The sequence below is a fragment of the Hyperoodon ampullatus genome (assembly GCF_949752795.1).
Source record: "Hyperoodon ampullatus genome assembly, chromosome: 3".
NCBI lineage: Eukaryota > Metazoa > Chordata > Mammalia > Artiodactyla > Ziphiidae > Hyperoodon > Hyperoodon ampullatus.
Window position 1 is genome coordinate 152,593,384 of NC_136916.1, and position 21,925 is coordinate 152,615,308.

At 39.8% G+C, this 21,925-nt stretch overlaps 1 protein-coding gene across 2 annotated transcripts in view; it reads right to left on the bottom strand.

Annotated features, from left to right (window-relative positions):
* The window catches only part of NEK9 (NIMA related kinase 9), a gene marked incomplete at its 3' end in the record, with an annotated part of 34,049 nt that overhangs the window by 9,899 nt on the left and 2,225 nt on the right, over nt 1-21,925 (bottom strand). The window contains exons 2-16 of one of the 2 annotated variants that reach the window (XM_079699003.1): nt 21,481-21,658; nt 19,717-19,772; nt 18,882-18,952; nt 17,122-17,227; nt 15,346-15,477; nt 13,436-13,546; nt 12,314-12,378; nt 9,990-10,040; nt 9,363-9,555; nt 7,568-7,712; nt 6,721-6,921; nt 5,819-5,865; nt 4,491-4,646; nt 3,019-3,127; nt 2,351-2,512 (exon numbers count right to left, since the gene is read on the bottom strand). In XM_079699003.1, coding sequence (XP_079555129.1) covers nt 2,351-2,512; nt 3,019-3,127; nt 4,491-4,646; nt 5,819-5,865; nt 6,721-6,921; nt 7,568-7,712; nt 9,363-9,555; nt 9,990-10,040; nt 12,314-12,378; nt 13,436-13,546; nt 15,346-15,477; nt 17,122-17,227; nt 18,882-18,952; nt 19,717-19,772; nt 21,481-21,658 — 1,783 coding nt within the window. Of the gene's footprint in view, nt 1-2,350; nt 2,513-3,018; nt 3,128-4,490; nt 4,647-5,818; nt 5,866-6,684; nt 6,922-7,567; nt 7,713-9,362; nt 9,556-9,989; nt 10,041-12,313; nt 12,379-13,435; nt 13,547-15,345; nt 15,478-17,121; nt 17,228-18,881; nt 18,953-19,716; nt 19,773-21,480; nt 21,659-21,925 lie in introns of both variants that reach the window. The other variant, XM_079699002.1, reaches the window with a different exon arrangement.

Below are 21,925 nucleotides of genomic sequence, written 5' to 3' on the forward strand. Positions count from 1 at the left end.
CTGCAACTAAGGAGCCCACCTGCCGCAACTAAGACCTGGTGCAACCAAATAAATGAATAAATAAATATTAAAAAAAAAAAAAAGAAAGGGAGAGAAGGATTGAGCCCTAGACACTCCAGGCTTTAGACTTGGATACTACAGTCATGGCACTGAACCTACCTGACTGCACTAATCTGTTTATATGTATGTCTCCCCTACCCTACTAGACTGTGAGGTCCCTGAGGACAGGGGCTTTCTGAAACTCACTTTTTTTTAAATTGAAGTATAGCTGATTTATAATATTATATTAGTTTAGATATACAACAGAGTGATTCAATATTTTTATAGATTACATTCCATTTCAAGTTATTATAAAATAATGGCTATTTTTCCTGTGCTGTTCAATATATTCTTGGTGCTTATTTACGGTATACATAGTAGTTTGTATCTTTTAACCCCATACCCCTATCTTGCCCCTCCCCACTTCTTCCCCACTGGTAACTACTAGTTTGTTCTCACTCTCTCTGTAAGTCTGTTTCTGTTTTGTCATACTTATCCATTTGTTTTATTTTTTAGATTCCACATGTAAGTGATAACAGAGTATTTGCCATCCTCTGACTTATTTCACTAAACATAATACCCTCTAGGTCCATACACATTGTTGCAAATGGCAGAATTTCATTCTTTTTAATGGCTGGGTAATATCCCATTCATTGTATATATGTACCACATCTTCTTTATCCAGTCATCTGTTGATGGACACTTAGGTTGCTTCCATGTCTTGGCTATTGTAAACAGTGCTGCTATGAATACTGGGGTGCATGTATCTTTTCGAATTACTGTTTTCCTTTTCTTCGAATATATGCCCAGGAGTGGAATTGCTGGATCATACGATGGTTCTATTTTTGCTGAGACTCACTTCTATAGTCCCAGAGCCTAAAGGAGGACCTGGAGCATAGTAGGCACTCAGTGTATGTCTGCCGTGTGAATGAGGTGATCAAGTACAGTTCACAGGAGTGGAGGAACATTTCTCAACAGGTAATACGCCCAGACACAGCGTCTAATTCCATACGCGTCATTCTGAAGTTTAACTTGAGAAGGACACAGATACTGAAGAAACATTACCTCTCCGAGGCCCTGTCAGCAAGTGCTACTGAACTTGCTATACTATTTTTAATCCTCAGTGACATCCTGATTCTGTCTTTCTAGGTACCATTTCCATTTATCTAGCCTGAACTAACCAGTCTGTTCCCTAAAACCACTTGTTTTGGGACAAGCAGGGAAGGTTAATGTGCTACTCTGAAGGCTGGTTCACTTAATTAAATATGGTAACAGATCACTTATCTGACACTATCGCTGGACCTCTCTTGTGTAAGTAACAGGCACAGACTGAAAGAAAACAAAGACATCCCAGAGCATGAACAATAACAAAAAAAGCCAAAGTGAGTCAAAAGATAAGGAGATGAAATATGTTTTTTTGGTGTTCACTAGTCACAAGAAAGAAGTGGCTACAAAAATCAAGAGAGTTTAGAAGGTGATACAGGAAGAGGGAAAAAAGAAAAAAAGAAAGCGGAAAGGGAGTGAAGGCTAGCAGAAGCTGCAGTAAAGAAGAGAAGTGATAGGAGCAGGATGCTGAGGAGAAGAAATAGCTGAGAGGAAAGAGAGAAGAAAATTCCATTAGACCAATTCAGAAAGTTGAGAAACACATGGTATATAGCCCTTCAAGCCTTAGCAGTCCCTAAAGACATCACTGCAGTGCAGCTGACCCCAACCAAGGAGCAAGGTTAAATTATGTTGTTCTCCTCTCTAGCCACCCAACATTTATTGGAACCGACATGGTACTGGGCAAGAATTTAATAATTCTTAAAACATTGTACCAAAAAAGTTAAAGTAAAAAAAGTAGGGATTTAAGAGTACTAACTTGCCATTTTCTAGAAATCTGACCTTTTTACAGCAATCACTATGTTGGATACATGAAAAGTTAATGAAGCTCCATAGGCATAAAAATTGGCCACCAATATAACACAGATGAAAAAGTAAACATAAGGGCTTCCCTGGTGGCGCAGTGGTTGAGAGTCCGCCTGCCGATGCAGGGAACACGGGTTCGTGCCCCGGTCCAGGAAGATCCCACATGCCGTGGAGCGGCTGGGCCCGTGAGCCATGGCCGCTGAGCCTGCGCGTCCGGAGCCTGTGCTCCGCAACGGGAGAGGCCGCAACAGTGAGAGGCCCGTGTACCGCAAAAAAAAAAAAAAAAAAAAAAAAAGTAAACATATGATCCAGCTACACAAATAACCAGTCCACCTCTTTTGCAAGCAAAAATTAAAATATAGCCATCTATCCAGAAAGCCTGAAATAACATGTACAGACTCACCATCAGTGGCAGCAATGGTAAACTCATCACCGCAGGAGACTCTGATCACTTGCTTTCCACCTAGGGGGCCCCCCAACAGGTTGATTCCCAGACGCTTCTTATAATTTCCAACGCCCAGCTGTCCACACTTGTTGCAGCCAAAGGTCAGCAGCCGGCCTCGCTCTGAGACAGAAGCAAAAATAAATAACCAGGTACAAATGGGTCATGAAACAGAGGGAAAATGCAGACAATGCAGAGTCCCACAGACTAGCTTCTGGTTGTTAGAGTATACAAATATAAAGCTAGCTACACAATACTGGACCTAGGGCAGCTAGGGCATCTAGAACTATGACCAATTAGACCCAGGAAGTGATTCAATATTATATATTCTATTTTAAATGTGGAAAATGGGTACTATTTAACTTAGAAAACTTATAGATGGTGCTAATTACAAATAGCAGTTGCCAGAAATTGTCTGTGGTATTCTCATTAAGGAATGTATTGATTATATACTTATAATGATTACCAACAAAATATTTATTTGAATGCCCAAGTTGTTAATAAGATAATACTGGATAATGGGGGGAAATCAGGAGAATGTGTACATATAGTTAAGAAGCGCTACTGCTTGATAGAATAAAAGAGACTGAAATACTAAGGCCTGTGTCTACAGCTGTACATCAACTCACCATCAATAGCAGCAGTGTGAGTCTTGCCTGGGGCAATTGTACGGATCTTGTAAAAGGACAACTGTTTGGCCAAGGTAAAGGAGGTTGTGTAGGGGACTTCGTGGTATGCCTGAAACAAGGTAGAACACAAAGCAAAGACTCATGAAGTAAAAAATGGAGGGGAAACAGGCTGAAAATGTTGTCGTGGTGACCAAAAGGCCTTTCAAGTGAATCATGTTATTAAGAAGGTGCCAGGTAGCTTTTCATCTCCAATAGAATAAAAGAAGAAATAAGCTCAATATGTAATCAGAGAATTTAGTACGAAGCAGGACTTTCTGACCAAAAAAGTTTTAAGATTCCTAAATTAGGGTATGCAAAACATGAACTCTCCATCCCAGAAGGCATCTGTATAAGGATAGAATCATTTGACTTTTGTCTTGGTTATACACTCTACATACCTAACAAAAGCAGGGGAAGGAATTAAAACCCTGAAGACTCTGTCCAGCCCATCAGTTTACTGTGATCTAATTTTACCTACAATATTCTCAACTTGTTAAAACCCACGTTCCCTTTAGATTAGCATAAAAATAAATCTTACCATGTAAGTTTAAAATTTCACAACAAACACAATGTTGTAACAAAACTCAAATCAAGTAATGGTAATTCTGAATATGCCTTTTCAAAGTACATGGACACCCTCCCCAGACCTGCTCCAAATTTGCACTCTCCCATTTCACAATCACTACTTTAGAGGTTGCTTAAAAACTAATTCTTATCTTTTCCATTGAGACAGCAAACTTGTCTCAATATGACTCTTTAGAAAATGACAAAAACTCATCATACTAACACAAAGAGGGGACTCGTACTTAATATCAGTGGCGAATGTATGACATCCTTGAAGGAGGTGAATGGTAATTATATTTAATAAGCCTGTATAGGATCAGTGATTTGAGAGTAATCATAAAAACTCCCTAGAGAGGTGATACATGGAAAAATGTTTCTTTTCATAATGTTAATTTTCTTGTATCTACTTCAGTGATAAGGCAGAATCTGAATTCCATCACTGATTGTTTGTAATCACTTTATTTATTGAGGTATAACGTACTATACAATATTGTACAGCTTGATACATTTTTCTGAAGGTATATAAATGTAAAACTACCATCCAGATCAGGATATAGGCCATTTCCATCCCCCTAGGATCCCTCCTACCCTTTCTGTTAACACCTATGCCCCTCTTTCCCAGAAGCAACCACCGTTTTGACTTTTGCCATCATAAGTTAATATTGCCTGTTCTGAAACTTCATATAATGGGCATCGTATAGTATGTACACTTTGGTGGCTGGCTACTTTACTGGACATAATGTCTGTGAGATCGTCACTTTATTCTTAAGTCAAATTCCACGGTCACAAACCAATAATAGCATTTCCAAAGAAATTCCAACCTAGAGAAGTTCTGATGATGTACTTAGGATACCAAACGGGGTACTCACTTCATGATTGATGATTCCAGACATGCACTGATTCAGACCCAGTTTGTTGAACTCATTGAGTCCACAGGCCAGCACTTTGCCTGACTGGGTCAGCAGAAATGTCCCATCACAGCCACATTGAACTGCAACAATAATCAAGGCCTTGGGAACATCCACCTGCAAGAAAAAAAAAATCAGAAAATCTCCCAAACATAGCTTGTATTAGGAAAAACCCCTCAAATTCTTTCAAAAATGATGCTCTGCATTTAGCAGAATGACTACAGGGAAATAAAGGTTGCTCTGTTTTCTTCAGATTTGCCCAGCAGCTTAGAGGCTACTGTTTTCAACAAGGAGCTCAAGTTTTATAATAAAGTAAAAGAAGGCAATTCCAAGTCAGCTAAAAGTTTTAGCAATAGGTCCTACTTAGGAAGACTTCTCAGAAAACACTGGGAAAAGAGAAGCTTCAATCTATTACTGATTTAGTCCTCTGAGATGCAGAGATCCCATGATAGTTACAGAAGAAACTCAGTAGCCCTGTGGGGTGCCAGTCTGGTCATATAATAAGTGAGGTGACCAAGGATTGAGGCAGCAGCCAAGACTTCTGAAGGCTCACATCCCTCTGCAGCTAACTAGACAGAGCTGAAGAATGGTGGGGGCACATGATGGATGTCTGTGAAACCTGAAAACTCAAACCTTCTCCTATAGTCTTTTCAGGAGAAGAGGAATAGCTGTGAATCCTATTGATTGAGAATAGTCCCACAGATATATGTTAATTTTTAAAATGTAAATAAACATTGTTAATAGTGAACAGTGGGTGAGCCTGTGTCCTAGGGTGCATGTGACCGTGCTCTCTCTGCTTGTTTCAGCTCCCGCGCCAGCTCTCACAGTGCCAGCTCTTGCAGTACTGAGAGGAATTAGATATTACATTTCATACAGTATGACCCCTAAATACAAACAACTACTTCATTTGGTATCCAACTGTGGAAAGGGGAAGGGAAATGGCTGTGCTGGGTTAAGGGATACTCTATTGCTTTCCGATATTTCCCATCCAGGGTGTGTTTAGCTTTATGTGACTTTTTCGCTATACATTCTGATTTTAGTGCTCATCCCCAAGCAAGATGTGACTCCAGAGTGTCCACAGTGGCTGCATCTTCTTTCGCAACTTTTTATGATTTAGTCAGATGACAAGACCACATAGTGCTAAATTAGGAATCCTGGATTGTCAGTCTCCCAGATAGGAAATATTTCAGGGATAAACACCTTGATATGAGGAGTCAGGTAAAGAGGACATATTACTGGAGTCTGTGTGACCTAGATAGGCTCTAGGAAGAAGTTGCCTCTGATTTTACCTTTTGTGGTGTATAATAATCCTCTTCTGAATCCAAACCCAGCCTTCCTGAGACACACATAAGAAAGAAAATCATTAAAATGAGGGTTTCCAGGGACTTCCCTGGTGGTGCAGTGGATAAGACTCCACGCTCCCAATGCAGGGGGCCCAGGTTGGATCCCTGGTCAGGGAACTAGATCCCACGTGCATACTGCAACTTAGAGTTCGCATGCCACAACTACGGAGCTGGCGAGCTGCAACTAAGGAGACCGTGAGCTGCAACTAAGGAGCCCACGTGCTGCAACTAAGGAGCCCACGTGCTGCAACTAAGACCCGGTGCAACCAAATAAATAAATAAATAAAAAGAAATCAAATCAAATCAAATCTACTGTACCTCTCAACTTAAAAAAATAAAATAAAGTAAAATAAAATGAGTGCTTCCTTCCCAATGAAAATATTCTGTAAGATTCTCTTTTACTGGACTTCCCTGGTGGCACAGTGGTTAAGAATCTGCCTGCCAATGCAGGGTACACAGGTTCGAGCCCTGGTCTGGGAAGATCCCACATGCCATGGAGCGACTAAGCCCGAGAGCCACAACTACTGAGCTTGCGTGCCACAACTACTGAAGCCCACACACCTAGAGCCTATACTCTGCAGTAAGAGAAGCCACCATAATCAGAAGCTCACGCACCACAACGAAGAGTAGCCCCCGCTTGCCGCAACTAGAAAAAGCCCGCGCGCAGCAACAAAGACCCAACGCAGCCAAAAATAAATAAATAAATAAAATTAAAAAAAAAAAAAAGATTCTCTTTTACTGAATTAACACTTCTCAAATAGAGGCTGCATGATGTGTTTAGAGGCACACAAGCAAGAGGTCAGGTTGTCCGCCTGGGAATAAGTGGACAGAGTCAAGGCTACACCTACCATATTCACCACAGCCCCAAGAGTAGACTTCTTTGTTTCGTGTCAAAACCACCACATGATTATCTCCACAGGAGACCTGCTCCACTGGATTGTTCAGGAAGAAGTCCAGATGCATGGGTTCTAATAGTTCAGGGCCAGCAATCCTGTCCATGCCCATGCAGCCATAATAGTCAGATCCAAACGCATAGAGCTGACCTTCATCTGTGAAAGGAAGGAAAGCAGAACCCATCAAAGGAATGACTTATTTTGTCTAATCAGAAAGCTGGGCAGGGCTGGAATGAGGATGACCTCAGCCAATGAGCTCACATGGGATGATTATATCAGAGAAATCGGATAGACTGTCCATCAAGCCTAGAGTTGTTGGTATTTAGGGGGTCATGTGTACTGTTACAGTAACAGTTAAAAAAAGAATGGTGGGATGATATATTAAAGAGGCTTAAAATTTTACCGGGGCCATCTCTATTTTACAGAAAAAAAGGGAAGCACCAAGGAATCATAAAGTGAGTAATGGCAAGACCCAAACTAAATTTGAGCTCCCAATTCCTGACTCAGCGTTATCTACACCTGACTAGGTAGTGAGGTTATTTCTGCTCCCCCGACAACTGGGACATACGATATATTTCTCCTTATCCCACCTCTTCTGTTATCCACCTGCCTTCTCCTTGCTCATCACTACTCTAATGCTATAGCAAGTTGGGCATGTTATTATTAATGTGTATAATATTTGCTCACTGTCTTTGGTTCTTTGGATACTGTCTTTTGTTGTAAAATCCCAACTAAAACTGCATAGAATTAAGTAAAATACCCCACATTAAATGCACCTGGGTGTTTTCTGCTGCTGGCTTACCTGTTACACAGACAGTGAAATCATCGCCACATGACACCTGACGGATAGCTTTGCCTTGCAACTTTTCCACGTGCTTTGGCTGTCGGTAGGAGGCTTTGTCTCCATGGCCCAGCTGACCATGGAGTTTAGTACCCCCTTGCATGTTCTGTGAAATAAATAGGTCTTGTGAAGTTTTAAACTTTTCACACCAAATCTTTAATCTAATCTTTAGTATCACTTCTTATTAAGAAAAGCAGTAGGAAAAAAATCAGTTGGAAATATAGAAATGGGGAAAAAAAAAAGGTAAGAGGATTAAACCTTTTAATGGTAGATAGTAAAAAACCCCTGCCAACAGATAAAGATTTTTAAAGTATCCAGACTGATATCCATCAGGCCTTAAAAGGACCCATTCTCAATTTTGTCTTTCTTCTTCAAGTCTAAGGTGAACTGTCTATTTAATTATGGGTGATGATGAAAAAATTCTTTATGTAGTCTAATTTGATTGTTTTTTTACAGGAGTACAGCCTCTTGGAAATCCTTGTAAAAGTTTTACAAATTTTGGTCACAGTTTCCCTGAAATACGTAACAGTCATAAGGAATCTGGTAACATCAAAGACGCTGCTATAAAGCACTGAGAATAGTCCTACATGACTTTTCAACAGTTTTAAAGACATAAGTAATTCTTCCCATTCAATAACTCATTTGTGTAAGTCCTTACACAAATGTTTTTTAAGGCACTAATTTCAATCCACCTCTGGCAGCCCCCCAGAAGCTAGTTCTTTAAGTGAGAGGATTTTAGGAAATAACAGCAAGTTAAAATTCTACAACAGAGGCCAAATCACTCATTCTTTCTCTCCATCTATCAATAGTTGAGTGTCTACTCTGTCACACACTGGGGATAAAGCCTGTCCTCATGGAGAAGTTATCTGAAACTACTGGAAAAAATGAGCTCCCTCAGGAAGGAGGAAGAGTGGGAAGACCCAAGAACCTAAGATAAGACAAGGTCGGGTAAAGAAAAAGCAGCCTGAAGTGAGCCTGAGAAGGCACAGCGGAAGAGACAGGAGCAAAGTCAAGAGAACATGCTCTTGCGGAAGCCAAGGGAAGACCAGGCTTCAAGGAGGGAGTGACCAACTATGTCAGATACTACAGGAGATCAAGCAAGGACTCAAGTGTACCTATCTGTTTTATTTTCACAATTTATAGGTCATTTTGTCAAGAGTAGTTTCAGTTGAGTGGAGGGATGGAAGCTGCACTGTAGGTGAATGAGGAATGAGTGGGAGATAAGAAAAGAGACAGCAAAAATAGGCAGTTTGTTCAAGGTGACAGGATAGAATCTAGAGGGGAACAAAGGAAAATTCTACTCAAGATATTCCATCTTCAATCACCGATGGAGGTCTTAGAATTTTCCTGACATGGTACACTGCCTCATTTGTTTACAAAGCTATTTCACAGGTCTGAGTTGCTCTGAAATGCATGGTAATAGAACAGAGTAATTAAGTGACCTTCTGAAATCACCCAGTGGTAAATGAGAATCCAATCTCCTGAGTCCAAGCCTTTTAATTCTTTCTCTTTCTTTCTCTCTCTTTTATTCATTCATTCAAAAAACATTTATAAGTGACCTAACATGTACCAGGCATTGGGGATACATCAGTGAACTAAACAGACAAAATCCCTACTCTCTAAAGAGCTTACATTCCATCATCCCATGCTGCCACTTCTGCAGCACATGTTCAACCAACAAAATTCTTAGACAGCCTGGGCCCCAGTAAACAATGAGGCGCAGGTCACTGTTCTAAAGTACGTAGCTTTCACTTACCACCCAGGTGTATAGTTCCTTCTCCACTGTGACCACAGCAAAGTGGGTATTCCCTGCACACACCTGCCGGGCACTACAGCCACTCTTGATGACGTCCAGTTTCTGGGGAGTGGATTTCCCACCACCCCAAACATAGACTTCACTGGTTCGGGATGTTACCACAGCAATGGGTGCTTCAGTGACAGTGCTTGACCTGACAACAACCCCCAGAACAAAGGAACATTTAACATAAAAATTATATCAAAGAAAAATGCTTCCAGTCTTTTTCCTGAGAACAGCCAATTATGGTATGAGAAAGTATGTTCTTTCTCGACAACTTATTTCAACCCTCTATCATAGCAGGCTTTGCAATTCCTGCCTTAAGGCTTCATCACAGCTCAGCCAGATCAGATAGCAGTCTGATCCATAACACCTACAGTTTTCAACTTTTCAACATTCATCATGATAATGATGTCCACTTTAGCATGAGGGTAGAATTATAGCTTTCTTTTTCTCTGAAATGACTATTTGACATTTAAGCAGATGTTGGCTTCTTACTGGGATCAAACAATGTCCAGACCCAAGAAAGAAAGACCCCCTGGTGGTAATTTAAGATATATTACTTTTCAAGAGTCTCTTGAGCATTACCTTGGTCTCTTTGTAGGTGCATTAAGCAGTGTGACTTTTTCCTCCATCTCTCTACCAAAAGAAAAGCAAAGATACATGAGAGAAATAATAGGTTCCTATATTGCACTAGTGTCTCTTTAAAACCTTCAACAGACTTAATCTTCTATAAACCATATGCCTCCCACAATGTTACAATACTTTTAGGAAAGTACTTTGATACAACTGAAACAGTTCTATAGGCCTAGCATTAGACAATTCATTAAATACAAGGGGGCCAGCAGTCTGGGGCCATTTGCTTTCTGTCTCTGAGGAATGTTCCAGGCCAGACCAGAGAGGCTTGAGAACCTCTGATGCTCGTTTCAGGAACCTGCTGACATCTTCCTTTAGTCTGCCCACTGACTCCCTAAACTCAACATCTCTAAAGCTCAGCTCATTGTCTTTCTCCAATACAGCTTTTCTTTCTGACTCTCCTAATTCTGTAACTGGCACCCTCTATTCTCCCAGTGAACTAGGTTTAAAACTTCAGTGATTCTGGACTCAGCTGTCTTCCTTTCTTCAATATTCAAGTTTTATAGATTCTACTTATACAATGCCCTTTTACTCACGTCTCCTTCCCAGTCTCACCACCTTGGTTCTGGGCAGCTTTACTTCCCAACTGGGCTGTGGTAGCACCTGATTGGTCTCACCACAGTTTCAATCCACTTTAATCAGTCCTATACTGATTTAACACTGATATTAGTACTGCTACATAACTCTTCCTAAGGCGCATATCTCATCACATGAACCGCCCTCTCATAAATAACCAACACTTCCGTACTATTCCTTGAATAAAGCACAGATTCCTTTATCTGGCATTCAACATTCTCTGCCTACCTTTCCAGCCTTCCTCCCCTGTATCCACTCCCATGTTCTAACTCAGGGTTCTCATTCTGCCTAAATCAATTATAGCTGAAGACCTGGGGTGGTGCTTAAGAACCAGCATTTTCTTTAAAGTTCCTGAGGTGTTGCTATTGAGAACGCCAGGTCTAGAACTTCTTAGTGCTTCCTGAATACTTCCACAATTCCCTGTGTCTGTGCTTTATCTGGAAAGCTCTTTGTCTTCTGTTTTTCCATCAAAGAACAAAGTTCTAACAAACTACTACATGTAAATCTCCAACTCTCTCAATAAAAATTGCATTATCAATGGAAATATTTAAATAAGAGATTTAAACAGTGATTATATTGTTGGAAAATAAGCCAGATAAAGAATTAGAATATGCTTAACCAGCCCTAAAGGGTGATATTGCCTGAATACGAATAGAACATAAATGGAAGGTTACAGTGCTGCATCTGGAGTATTATACATCATTCTACGCACTAAAACACTGGCTGGAGATCAACTGGAGAACCAGAAAAAGATTAATTTAATACAACAGAATAAAGGTTACTGATCAAACAGCAGAGATTATGGAATTAGGTATACACTTAACGCATCTAAGGGCAACACTTGAAACAGAGCACAGTACATGTTTGAATATTGGGAAGATTCAAAAACAAAGAACTGGTAGAGGAGGAAGAAGGGTTGTTAGGCAAAAATAGTATAACAGGATGAAATAGAGACTAGAGCATTTAAGAAGGACGAACAACACCTCTTCCTCTGAGTTAGGGTTTGAAGCCTCCTACAAAAAGTGAGGGATAAAGGACCTTCTTCCTACCTCTAGAGACGTTTAACACAAAATAAACCTCAGGAAATAACCTGTCAGGAATCAATCAACCTCGACTACAGGAAATGGGCAAAAGGTATCTGAAGAGGACCCCTCCAATTGCCATCTACCATCTAAACAAATGCACTAAAAAACAAAGGCCTGGTCCAAATCCAAACTACTATCCAACAATTGTTGAGCACCATGTGCCAGGCCCTGGGCTGAGCACTTTATATGCATTACCTCCTTTAATCCTCACCCTACCTCACTTTATAGAGAAAACTAAGGGACAGAGATGTTAAATAACTTGACAAAGATAATGACACAACTCAGATACAAACATAAGGATGTCTGAGTCCAGAGCCCTCCTCTCTTAGTTACTACACTCTAGTGCCCAAACTCTAGATTAGAACTCACAGAAGATGGGGAGGAGTGAAGGGCTCCAGGGTCTCATCAGTATCAATTTAGAACAAAGTAGCACAGGTTAAGGAGGTGAAAGTCAGGAACTACATCAAGCAATGAAAGCAGAGATGTTGGAAGAAAACAGCAGCAGAGTGGCAAAGTCAGGAGACACCACCCTCTCTTTGCAGTACTCTGGTCAGGCTTCTAATAGTCAGTCGGCCATCTACAGAAAGAACATGGAGCAACGTCTTTGCTCTTTACCTTCTGCGCTTCCCGAGAAGGGGGCGATCCAGAAGTTCATCTGCAGTGGGTCTCTGCTCAGGATCCTAAAAAGTATCAGTGGGTTAGTTTTAACTTAAAGGGAACGCACAAGGGACTTCCTGGTGGTCCAGTGTGTAAGACTCCATGCTCCCAATGCAGGGGACCGGGTTTGATCCCTGGTTGGGGAACTAGATCCTGCATGCATGCTGCAACTAAGAAGTGTGCGTGCCACAACTAAGAATACATGTGCCCCAACTAAGAAGTCCACATGCCGCAATGAAGATCCTGTACGTCACAACGAAGACCTGGTGCAGCCAAAATAAATAAATAAATATTTAAATAAATAAATGGAATGGGCAAAATGGGATCTAAAGACGTATTTTACTTCCTCTTAGAAGGCTGTAGGTTTGTTATTCAAAGATCACTATATACCATCCTTCTGTTTCAAAAAACCTATTTCTTATGTCACATTCTATGCTTCATGCTCACTATCATCAACACTTATATGTGAATGAGAATGCACCTTCCTCACTTGTTTTAACTGTTAGGGCAGTGGTTCTCAAATTTCAGTATATATAGTACATAAGAATCTCCTGGAGTGCCTGTTATAAATAAAGATTTCTGGGCTTTATCCACAGAGATTCTGATCCAGTCAGTCTGGGGTGGGGCCCAGGAATCTTCATTTTCTTCTTGTAAAACTCCTCCATCCCCTGGCGATTCTAATGCCTGTGGTTCCTGGACCACCTTTGAATAATGCTGACCTAGAGCTGCACTGCAAGGCAACTGTGACATTTAGAACTGTATACATTCTGCACATTAGGAATTCTAAATTACCTCTATTATTTTATAAAATCAATTTTAAAAAATTAATCTTGATCATAAAAAATGGAGCACAATTTAGACGGTAAATTCATTTCGCAAATTAGTAAAGGAAGAATTTGTTGGCTGAAGCACACAGCTATCATGAATTGGCAATGCCTATTCTCCCGGATACAGCCACAAATACATCCTACCCTGGGGAAGTGGATGTGGTTTTGTGCCGGTTCATCTATGCCATACTCCAAACACTGAGGCTGGAAGGGAAAGCACTGAACTGAAATCAATATGTTAAGTCACGCTTACCTGGTCAAGGCATGCATGGACCATTTGGATCAGTTCCAAAGAGTACTGGCTAGAATCAACTTCCATGGCCCGGATTCCTTGTACAATCTTCACACACAAGTTGAGTGGGTTCTATGAGAAAATGATTATTGTATTGTCCTTGGTTATATAAAGATGACATTATAATCTACTAGTAGGGGCTTTGAGATGTCTGTGACTATCATATAAAGAAATGGCAATAGTTCTGAATTAGGTCTGACTTATTTTTACAACTGTTGGTATATATCAGCAAGAAATGGATAGGGGGGCTTCCCTGGTGGTGCAGTGGTTGAGAGTCCACCTGCCGATGCAGGGGACACGGGTTCGTGCCCCGGTCCAGGAAGATCCCACATGCCGTGGAGCGGCTAGGCCCGTGAGCCATGGCCGCTGAGCCTACGCGTCCGGAGCCTGTGCTCCACAATGTGAGAGGCCACAACAGTGAGAGGCCCGCGTACCGCAAAAAAAAAAAAAAGAAAAAAAAGAAATGGTTAGGGATGCACTACTGCTGTCAGAGAATGAAGCCAACTGGCCAACATGGAGGTATGACTATGTGACCAATAGAATAATACTCAGAGTATATTATAATCTGACCCTTCAACTGAATCCTAAGAAAAAGGAAAGCAAGGTTAGCTATGCTTCTTGGCTTTAAGTATGTCCTTTGCCAACTAATTTGCCTCCTAATTTATATATCCGAATAATGGTTATACAGGTGATACTCTGCTGTAACAGACAAGGCAATGAATAATAAGTTCATAATGATAAGAAATTATTATAACAGTGCCACCACCACCTTTACTGAGACCAATAGAAACATAAGTTGCACATAAAATGTTTTTTAACCCTTGCAAACACCATGCAAGGTTATCATTACCAATTCAGAGACGTAAAGTAACTTGCCCAAGACTACACGAATAGTAAAAAATGGAGCCATAATTTCAACCAAAGTCTATCTGAACCAAAACTCATTTTCTTTCCACTATGTTATTTAAGAGAATTAGATGATAGATCAGAATAAACTTCAGCACTTAGAAAAATAAACAGGTCTCATAAAAGGCCAAAGAATTCTGCGTTATCTTACATTTGCATTTTCATATACATTAGCAGAGCATCTCTATGAGAGGAATATGTATTTTTCCCTTGTTGTAGCTAATGAAATAGAGGATTAAAGAGATGAAGTGATTTGCCTAAGTTCTCACATCTGGTTTGTAGAGGATATTGGATGTGAATCCACTTCTGCTACTCAAATTGTGACCCATGGACTAGTAGCATCAGCATCATCTGGGAGTTTGTCAGAAATGCAGAATATCAGGCCCAGCTCCAGATACACTAAAATAGAGTCTGCATTTTAACAAGATGCCCAGGTGATTTCCTATGTATATTAAAGTTTGAGAAGCACTGCTTTATACTGGGCTTTACTTAAGAAGAAAAGAAAAGAGACTTAAAGGGATTTGTTGTTTATAAAACAGTAGCAATCTTTAGTAAGAGTCAGGGTGTAATTTTTCATAAAAAAGATCAAAACACTTTAATGAGTATTATATAACTTGCCTTAGCTTTTATAAAACAATGTAGCTGAAGCCTAAGAAATGAAATGGCTTATCTAAATTGCTGCATCACACAGTCGATCCTAGAGCCAGTTTTAAAATTATAGTCAACAGATTCAAGGACCATGCTCAAACTACTTGATTATGATTATTTCAGTGGGGAATTCAAGTTGGAAATAAATCTTGTCTATAGAATTTTAGTAATACACTACTAAGCCAGTGCCTGAATACTGGTTATTTTTCCTACAGCTGATTTCTGTTCATGAAATCAGAAGCTCAGGGATAAAGTTGATTCTCTCAACCAAGCTGTACCATTTGCAAGGACAATGCAGGGATAATATATCAACTTACTGTAGCATCAAACGTTCTCTTTAGCGTAAGCAGTTCAAAAATGACACAGCCCACTGCCCAGATATCAGACTTGAAATTGTATTTAACTCCTTGGCAGAGCTCTGGAGACATGTAATATGGAGTTCCCACAAGCTGAACAACAAAGAAAGCAATCAAAGAATAACTTCTTCTCTGAGGTAACTATATTAATATTTCAACAACTAAATTAAATTTCCTAGAACTAGTGACAACAATTACAAAACATTCATCAGCATATCCCAAAATGGTTTTTATGAGATGATGCCACTATGAGGAGAAATCTTATTCATACCAGATCTCTTGGGCCAATTATAAAGGGACAATCTCTGTGGTAAAGACATATGGTAATTTGGGAGACAGAAAAGCTCTGTGATTCCTGGATCACAGAGGATTTAGGCATTCAAGACCCACTGAAGACTTCACAGACTTCGTAAAAAGCATACTTGGTAAAAGTTCACTAATGGAAAAAAAAAACTGGTAGTGGGGAGATGGTAATTGAATAAACAGGTTAAAAGCTCTAACTGAAACGCATAGTAGTGAAACTTTGTAAATGGCTCAATTTAACATTTGCAATACTAACACAGCTAGTGAATTTCTTCCAAATTTAAAAAGATCTGAGTTCAAGAATGTGTTGGAAGGAAAAAAATGCCCTGAATGGAGGTCATGCCTCTCCCAAGATGAGAGACAATGAGTACCCTGGAAATTCTAATAAAACTGACAGCCATCTTTCATCAGCAAGGCAGTTTTTCAGATGGCTTACATGGCATTTATAAATTTTCATATCATTCCTTCCTTGCATTTAACTGGGTTAAAAAAGTTAAATCTTGGCTTTATCGGATTACTCTTGATGAGAAAAATTCATGCAACAATATGACTACTTCCTCAGAAACTCAATATGGCACCGTCATACAAGCAAACTGAGTCCCTGAAGCTGACTCCCAACCTTGGCTATCAGTATCCTTGGATGTTTCTAGATTGCTTGCAGGCACATCTCAACATGATCAAAAATAATCATCAGGACAAAATTAATTTTATTAGTTTACATTTTCAAGTTCTTTTAAAGACAAAGCATTGTGAAACCAGAAGAGTAATAATTGGGTTTTGTAAGTCCTAAAAGGATCAGATCACTGTCTTTAAAGATCAGCTTATGCCTACTCTTTACAAATGGTCTTTCATAGGATCAGGTTAGAAGGGAGCTCTGCAGTTCAGACTGTGTACCATATTAAAGATGAGATTGTTCTCTGGGCATCAGCCTTTATTTGTAATATAGGGTTTCTGAACCAGAAAAAACTCAAAGGAAGCACAAGAGATGTCTAACACCCTAAGAACAAACATTAAATGAGAGATAAAGTGAAATCTACTAAAGATCCTAGGCTGGAAAAAATGGTAAAGTATTTTATTGCTTTTAGAAAAGTCTCTAGTCAGTGCTGGAAAGGCCAATGATGTCAGAGCTGTTATGTGGACAATGGCGCTTGAAAAAACACCTGAGCATGTAAATAACTGTTAGTGGGTCCAGGAAAAAGACTCCTGAAGACTTGCTTTATAAGTATGGAGAACTTGTAAAAATATTGAGAAAAGTGTGCAAAATTCAGGGGGTACAGTTATATCTCACAGTGCAGGAAAGGAAAAGGAAAAAAAAACGTCGGGGGGAATTCCCTGGCGGTCCAGTGATTAGGACTTTGCTTAAGATCCCACATGCCGCAGAGCGCCACCAAAAACCAAAACAAAACAAAACCAACCAAGTCAAGGATAACTTACCGTCTCAGCCATGGAATACTCAGAATTAAGTTTCTTTGCTAGGCCATAATCTCCAAGTTTTATCAGGTTTGCTTTGGTCAGAAAAATATTTAATGTCTTTATATCTCTGAAAAAAAAAGATGCTGTATATTAAACCCATATACTCAACTATTTTATCTCATTTATCTCTATTTTATCTCATCCCCCTTCCTGCCCAAAATTAGTACAAAATAAAAAGAGTGTGTTACCACTACTCAGGCTGTTACGGGATCCCAAAGAGTGGCCATCCATCACTTTCTCATACATTTTAACATTGAGAGGGGACTTGGGGGAGTGGAGGCAGAGAATTAACTTCATCCTCCATGGTTTCGCAGCACAGGCATGTCCCCCAGAACACTGAAGTCGTTAGGAAAAGTTGAGAGGGTCAGACGAAAAAAAAAAAAAGGTGCCCTAGGTAATCATAATTCCTATAAGGTGTACTGCCTCTTCAATTAACACTTGTGCCTTGAAATAAGTGATTATCAAGGCAATTTTAACACTTGGTTGGTGCCAAAGTTTCAAATTTGTTAAGGCAAGAGAACAGGAGACAGCACATCCCAGCAGCAAAATGATTAGGCTATGTAGATGACCTAAATAAAATCACTGTCTATCTTTCTAAAGATGAATTGACCATAAGTAACACAAATAAACTGTGTCTAGTCCATACTCTGGCTTCCTTTACTGAAAGATGTGAAAAAAACAGAACAATATTCTTTGTAATTGTCGAAAAGAAAGTAACAATAGACAACTGTAGCCACTCGACAGCTATCAAGAAATATATGGTAACTGAATGGACAAACCAATAAAAAGGGAAATGCTAGTGTATTAACATTAATCTCTAACAATGGTCCATGACTCACTTAAGCAGGGTATAATGACGTGGAAATGTTCTTATAATGGTTCTCTCCTATAGCTAGAAGTGAATAGAAAGCTGTTTCCCCCGGCCAAAGCTCTGGTAAAACTGCATAATTAATTGTACAAAATGAATAAGCTTTTTACTTAAATTGTTTATTTATTTATTTATTTTTGGCTGCGTTGTCTTCGTTGCTGCATGTGAGCTTTCTCTAGTTGTGGTGAGCGGGGGCTACTCTTTGTTGCGGTGCACGAGCTTCTCATTGTGGTGGCTTCTCTTGTTGAGAAGCACGGGCTCTAGGTGCGTGGGCTTCAGTAGTTGTGGCACGTGGGCTCAGCAGTTGTGGCTCACGGGTTCTAGAGTGCAGGCTCAGCAGTTGTGGCACACGGGCTTAGCTGCTCCGTGGCATGTGGGATCTTCCCGGACCATGGCTTGAACCTGTGTCCCCAGCATTGGCAGGCGGATTCTTAACTGCTGAGCCACCAGGGAAGCCCTTTTTACTTAAATTAAAAGACTTAATTATAAAATTAAAAACAATTGCCCATTTTATTGCTCAGAGAAAACATTTACTAAGAGTTCCAACCAATCTAATACCACTTTTATAGTGGCTTTCTAGGCTTTACTGATGAATTAATGAACTCACCTCTAAAATACTTGTTAAAGAGATGACTGAGCAGTACTTAGCTATTGAGGAGATTCTTCCTAGATCACAGTTTAACTTTAGGAAGTGAAGATAACGCCCCTCATTACTCACTGTTTCCTTCCTAAATTGTATCAACGGAAAAGCCTTGACTGCTTAATCAAGAAAATAATAGTGCTGATGGGAGGTACCCAAGGTGAGGGTTGGATTGGTGGAAAGGAATACATCCCACATTCTTTCACTCATTACCTATGAAGGATTCCAGCTTTATGGATACAGCTCACTGCTGAAACAATCTGAAATAGGTACCATAACACCATCTGCAGAGAAAAAATAAATTATACTTGGACTGGAAACAAACCAAAAAAACCATATAAATAAACACACACGCTCGAACACACAAAACGAAGCTGCAACCAGAGGTTATGATTCAACATGACTTGACATTTCTTGCTTGTAGGTTGAGTAGGCAAAGAAAAGTGGTAGGGGTTTAAAAAAAAAAAAAAAGCAGATCATTATAAAATAGTTCCAATATTGTTATATAGTATGATGAAGCAGACTTGTGGAAAGAAATCCAGGAAGAATGCAAAGGTATAGAAAACTGGGCATACCAGTATGTAGTAACAGAACCAGGAAAGAAAGGTCATAGAGAATCATGATGTGGAGGTAAACCATTTAGGAAGCAGCTATAGACAGCTTCCTTGTTAGAGGTTTCCTTTCTCATGAATATCAATCAGAGCCTGGAAGGAGTCTGAATAAAAGGAAAAAAACAGGGCCTCCCTGGTGGCGCAGTGGTTGAGAGTCCGCCTGCCGATGCAGGGGATACGGGTTCGTGCCCCGGTCCGGGAGGATCCCATATGCCGCGGAGCGGCTGGGCCCGTGAGCCATGGCCGCTGAGCCTGCGCATCCGGAGCCTGTGCTCCGCAACGGGAGAGGCCACAACAGTGAGAGGCCCGCGTACCGCAAAAAAAAAAAAAAAAAAAGGAAAAAAACACTCTTCATTGTTGTAAGAGTAAATACAGAACTAGAATGCAAGAATCACAACATTACAATTCTAGCTTCCTTCCACAGAAATATGAATTACCTCTTCCTCAAACAACTTGTCCTTCTGACGAAGGATTTTGTCATACAGGTTCCCTCCTGCAATAAAACAAGAAACAGGTTTGAATTGCTTAATAGAGATCAACGCTCCTAGGGTTTTAACAAGTGCCACAGTAAGTGAAGGATTCTGCTTCCTCTTAAAAGATACCCCTTCTTCCTTCTCAGCTCTTGGGTACATGGGTACAAAACTCTTCCCATCTGTCAAGGACTATACCTGAAATATTCTTCAGAGATTCCCCTCCCTAACAGAAGAGACTCAATACGAAAACGGGAAGTACAGCATTTTTAGAAAAGATGAGAGTAAAGACACTTTCTATAGTACCCTAATTTATAAAATTACTTTAAAAGTCTTCAAAATCAGATGATTTTCTTTTCCAAAACTCCTTTTAAAGGAATCTGCAATATTTTGGTAACAACTCTCTCAGTGTGACTATTAGAACATTTGGGTTACAGCTGTAATGTGATGTTTTGTATATACAGGTGTATATCATCAACTTCTTTTTCTTTCCACTTCACGCTGAAAAAGTTTCCCAAAATTTAGGGTAGACTCTAGATTGTTTCCAATCATTACTCCCTTTACTAACTCCTTCCTGCAGAGTAAGTCTGAATTTGCCTCTCCCTTTCATTATCAAGTAATACAGACTGCAAATGATGATGGTTCATTTTATTTCCTACCTGCAGCTGTAACTTACACTGTAGTCCTGGTTAAGTTTCACAACTTTTTTTCCCCTTGCAATTTAGTAACTCAGAGTTTCAATAAATACACCATTCGTTCTAGTTCCTCCTAACCACAAAGGAAGTTAGCTACTTGAGGCTTCTGCTACTTCAAAAATTTCTAATATAATCTCATACATTTAGGGTTGAACACAGGAACAATCATGGTACACAAGAATCTAGGAAGAAAGAAGTCTAGGAGCTTTCTCTAAAGAGATTTAAGTGAAGAATATGCTGGGACCTCTTTAGCATGCAGCTCAAGAAAGGGCTTTGGGGGTTCTCTTACGTAATAAGGATAATAGCTTGTACAGTATTTATCAAAAATTTGCTACATATCAAGTACTATGCTAGGAGCTTTACATATTCATTTCATACAACAGCCCTAGGAAGTAACTATTGCTTATCATCAAGCTCACTGAAGATAAGGAGGCTGAGGCACAGAGAGGTTAAGTTGCTCATGCAAGATACAGAGCTAAAAAGCAGTGAAGCTTAGGATATGCGTTCAGGGTCTATTTTCTTAACAAACAGGCTATACTGCTATTTTACAAGCAAAAGTGTTCAAAGAAATCATTTACATTTTCAGTCAGCTATGATCTTTGGACCACTTTTCAACAGGATGGCTTTAGCTGAAGTCAATATAAATAAATATTACCTACAAGATTTCATTATATATCAAGCCATTTCATTATATATTATATCAAGTGTCAAACCATGCTATGTCTCTAATGCCTGATTAATGTCATTTCATAAGGAAAAAACCTTGAAAAATGAATGTAAAATTCAACTGAACAAGTAATTTGAAGATGGAATTATCATCACAAAGGAGAATTTGAGTATGCAGGGGAAAAACCCCTCCCCTCATTTTGTAGATCATTTCAAAACTCTCCAGGGCCTGAACCATTTCTCTTAAACTCTAGAAATCCATTTAAAGTTCTTATTCTTTGTATGTGTATCTTCTTTTTCTCTCCCTCTTAAGGTAAGTATAAGCACAAGAATGTCTCACTGGAGGAAGTCCCACTGAATTCTACCTTACCATTACAATATTCCAGCTCAATCAGCAGGGTGGTGTTGTCCATGAAGTGATTGTAGTAGGCAATAATGTTGTCATGCTGCAGCAGCGCCAGAATAACAATCTCATTCAAGGCATCACGACGTTCCTTCTCAGACAGTCGGGTCAAATCAACTTCCTTCCACACGACCAGTGAGTCATCCTGTAACACAGTAATAGAGCTATCATGCTTTCCTCGCGCCTGGCAGAGAATGAATCCACACCCGGATCTGTAAGCCTAGAAAGAAAACTTCCTAGACTGAATCCTTTTTTTCCTTTAAACATGAACAGACTTTAAAGGTTCTGCATACAACCAAGCATCATAATTTACTGCAGGCCTGGGAAAGCATTAAGATGCTGTTATATTGTTTCTACACTTAATTTACATGATGTCAATTCCAGGTAAAAAATATGGGATGGAGGTAGGTCT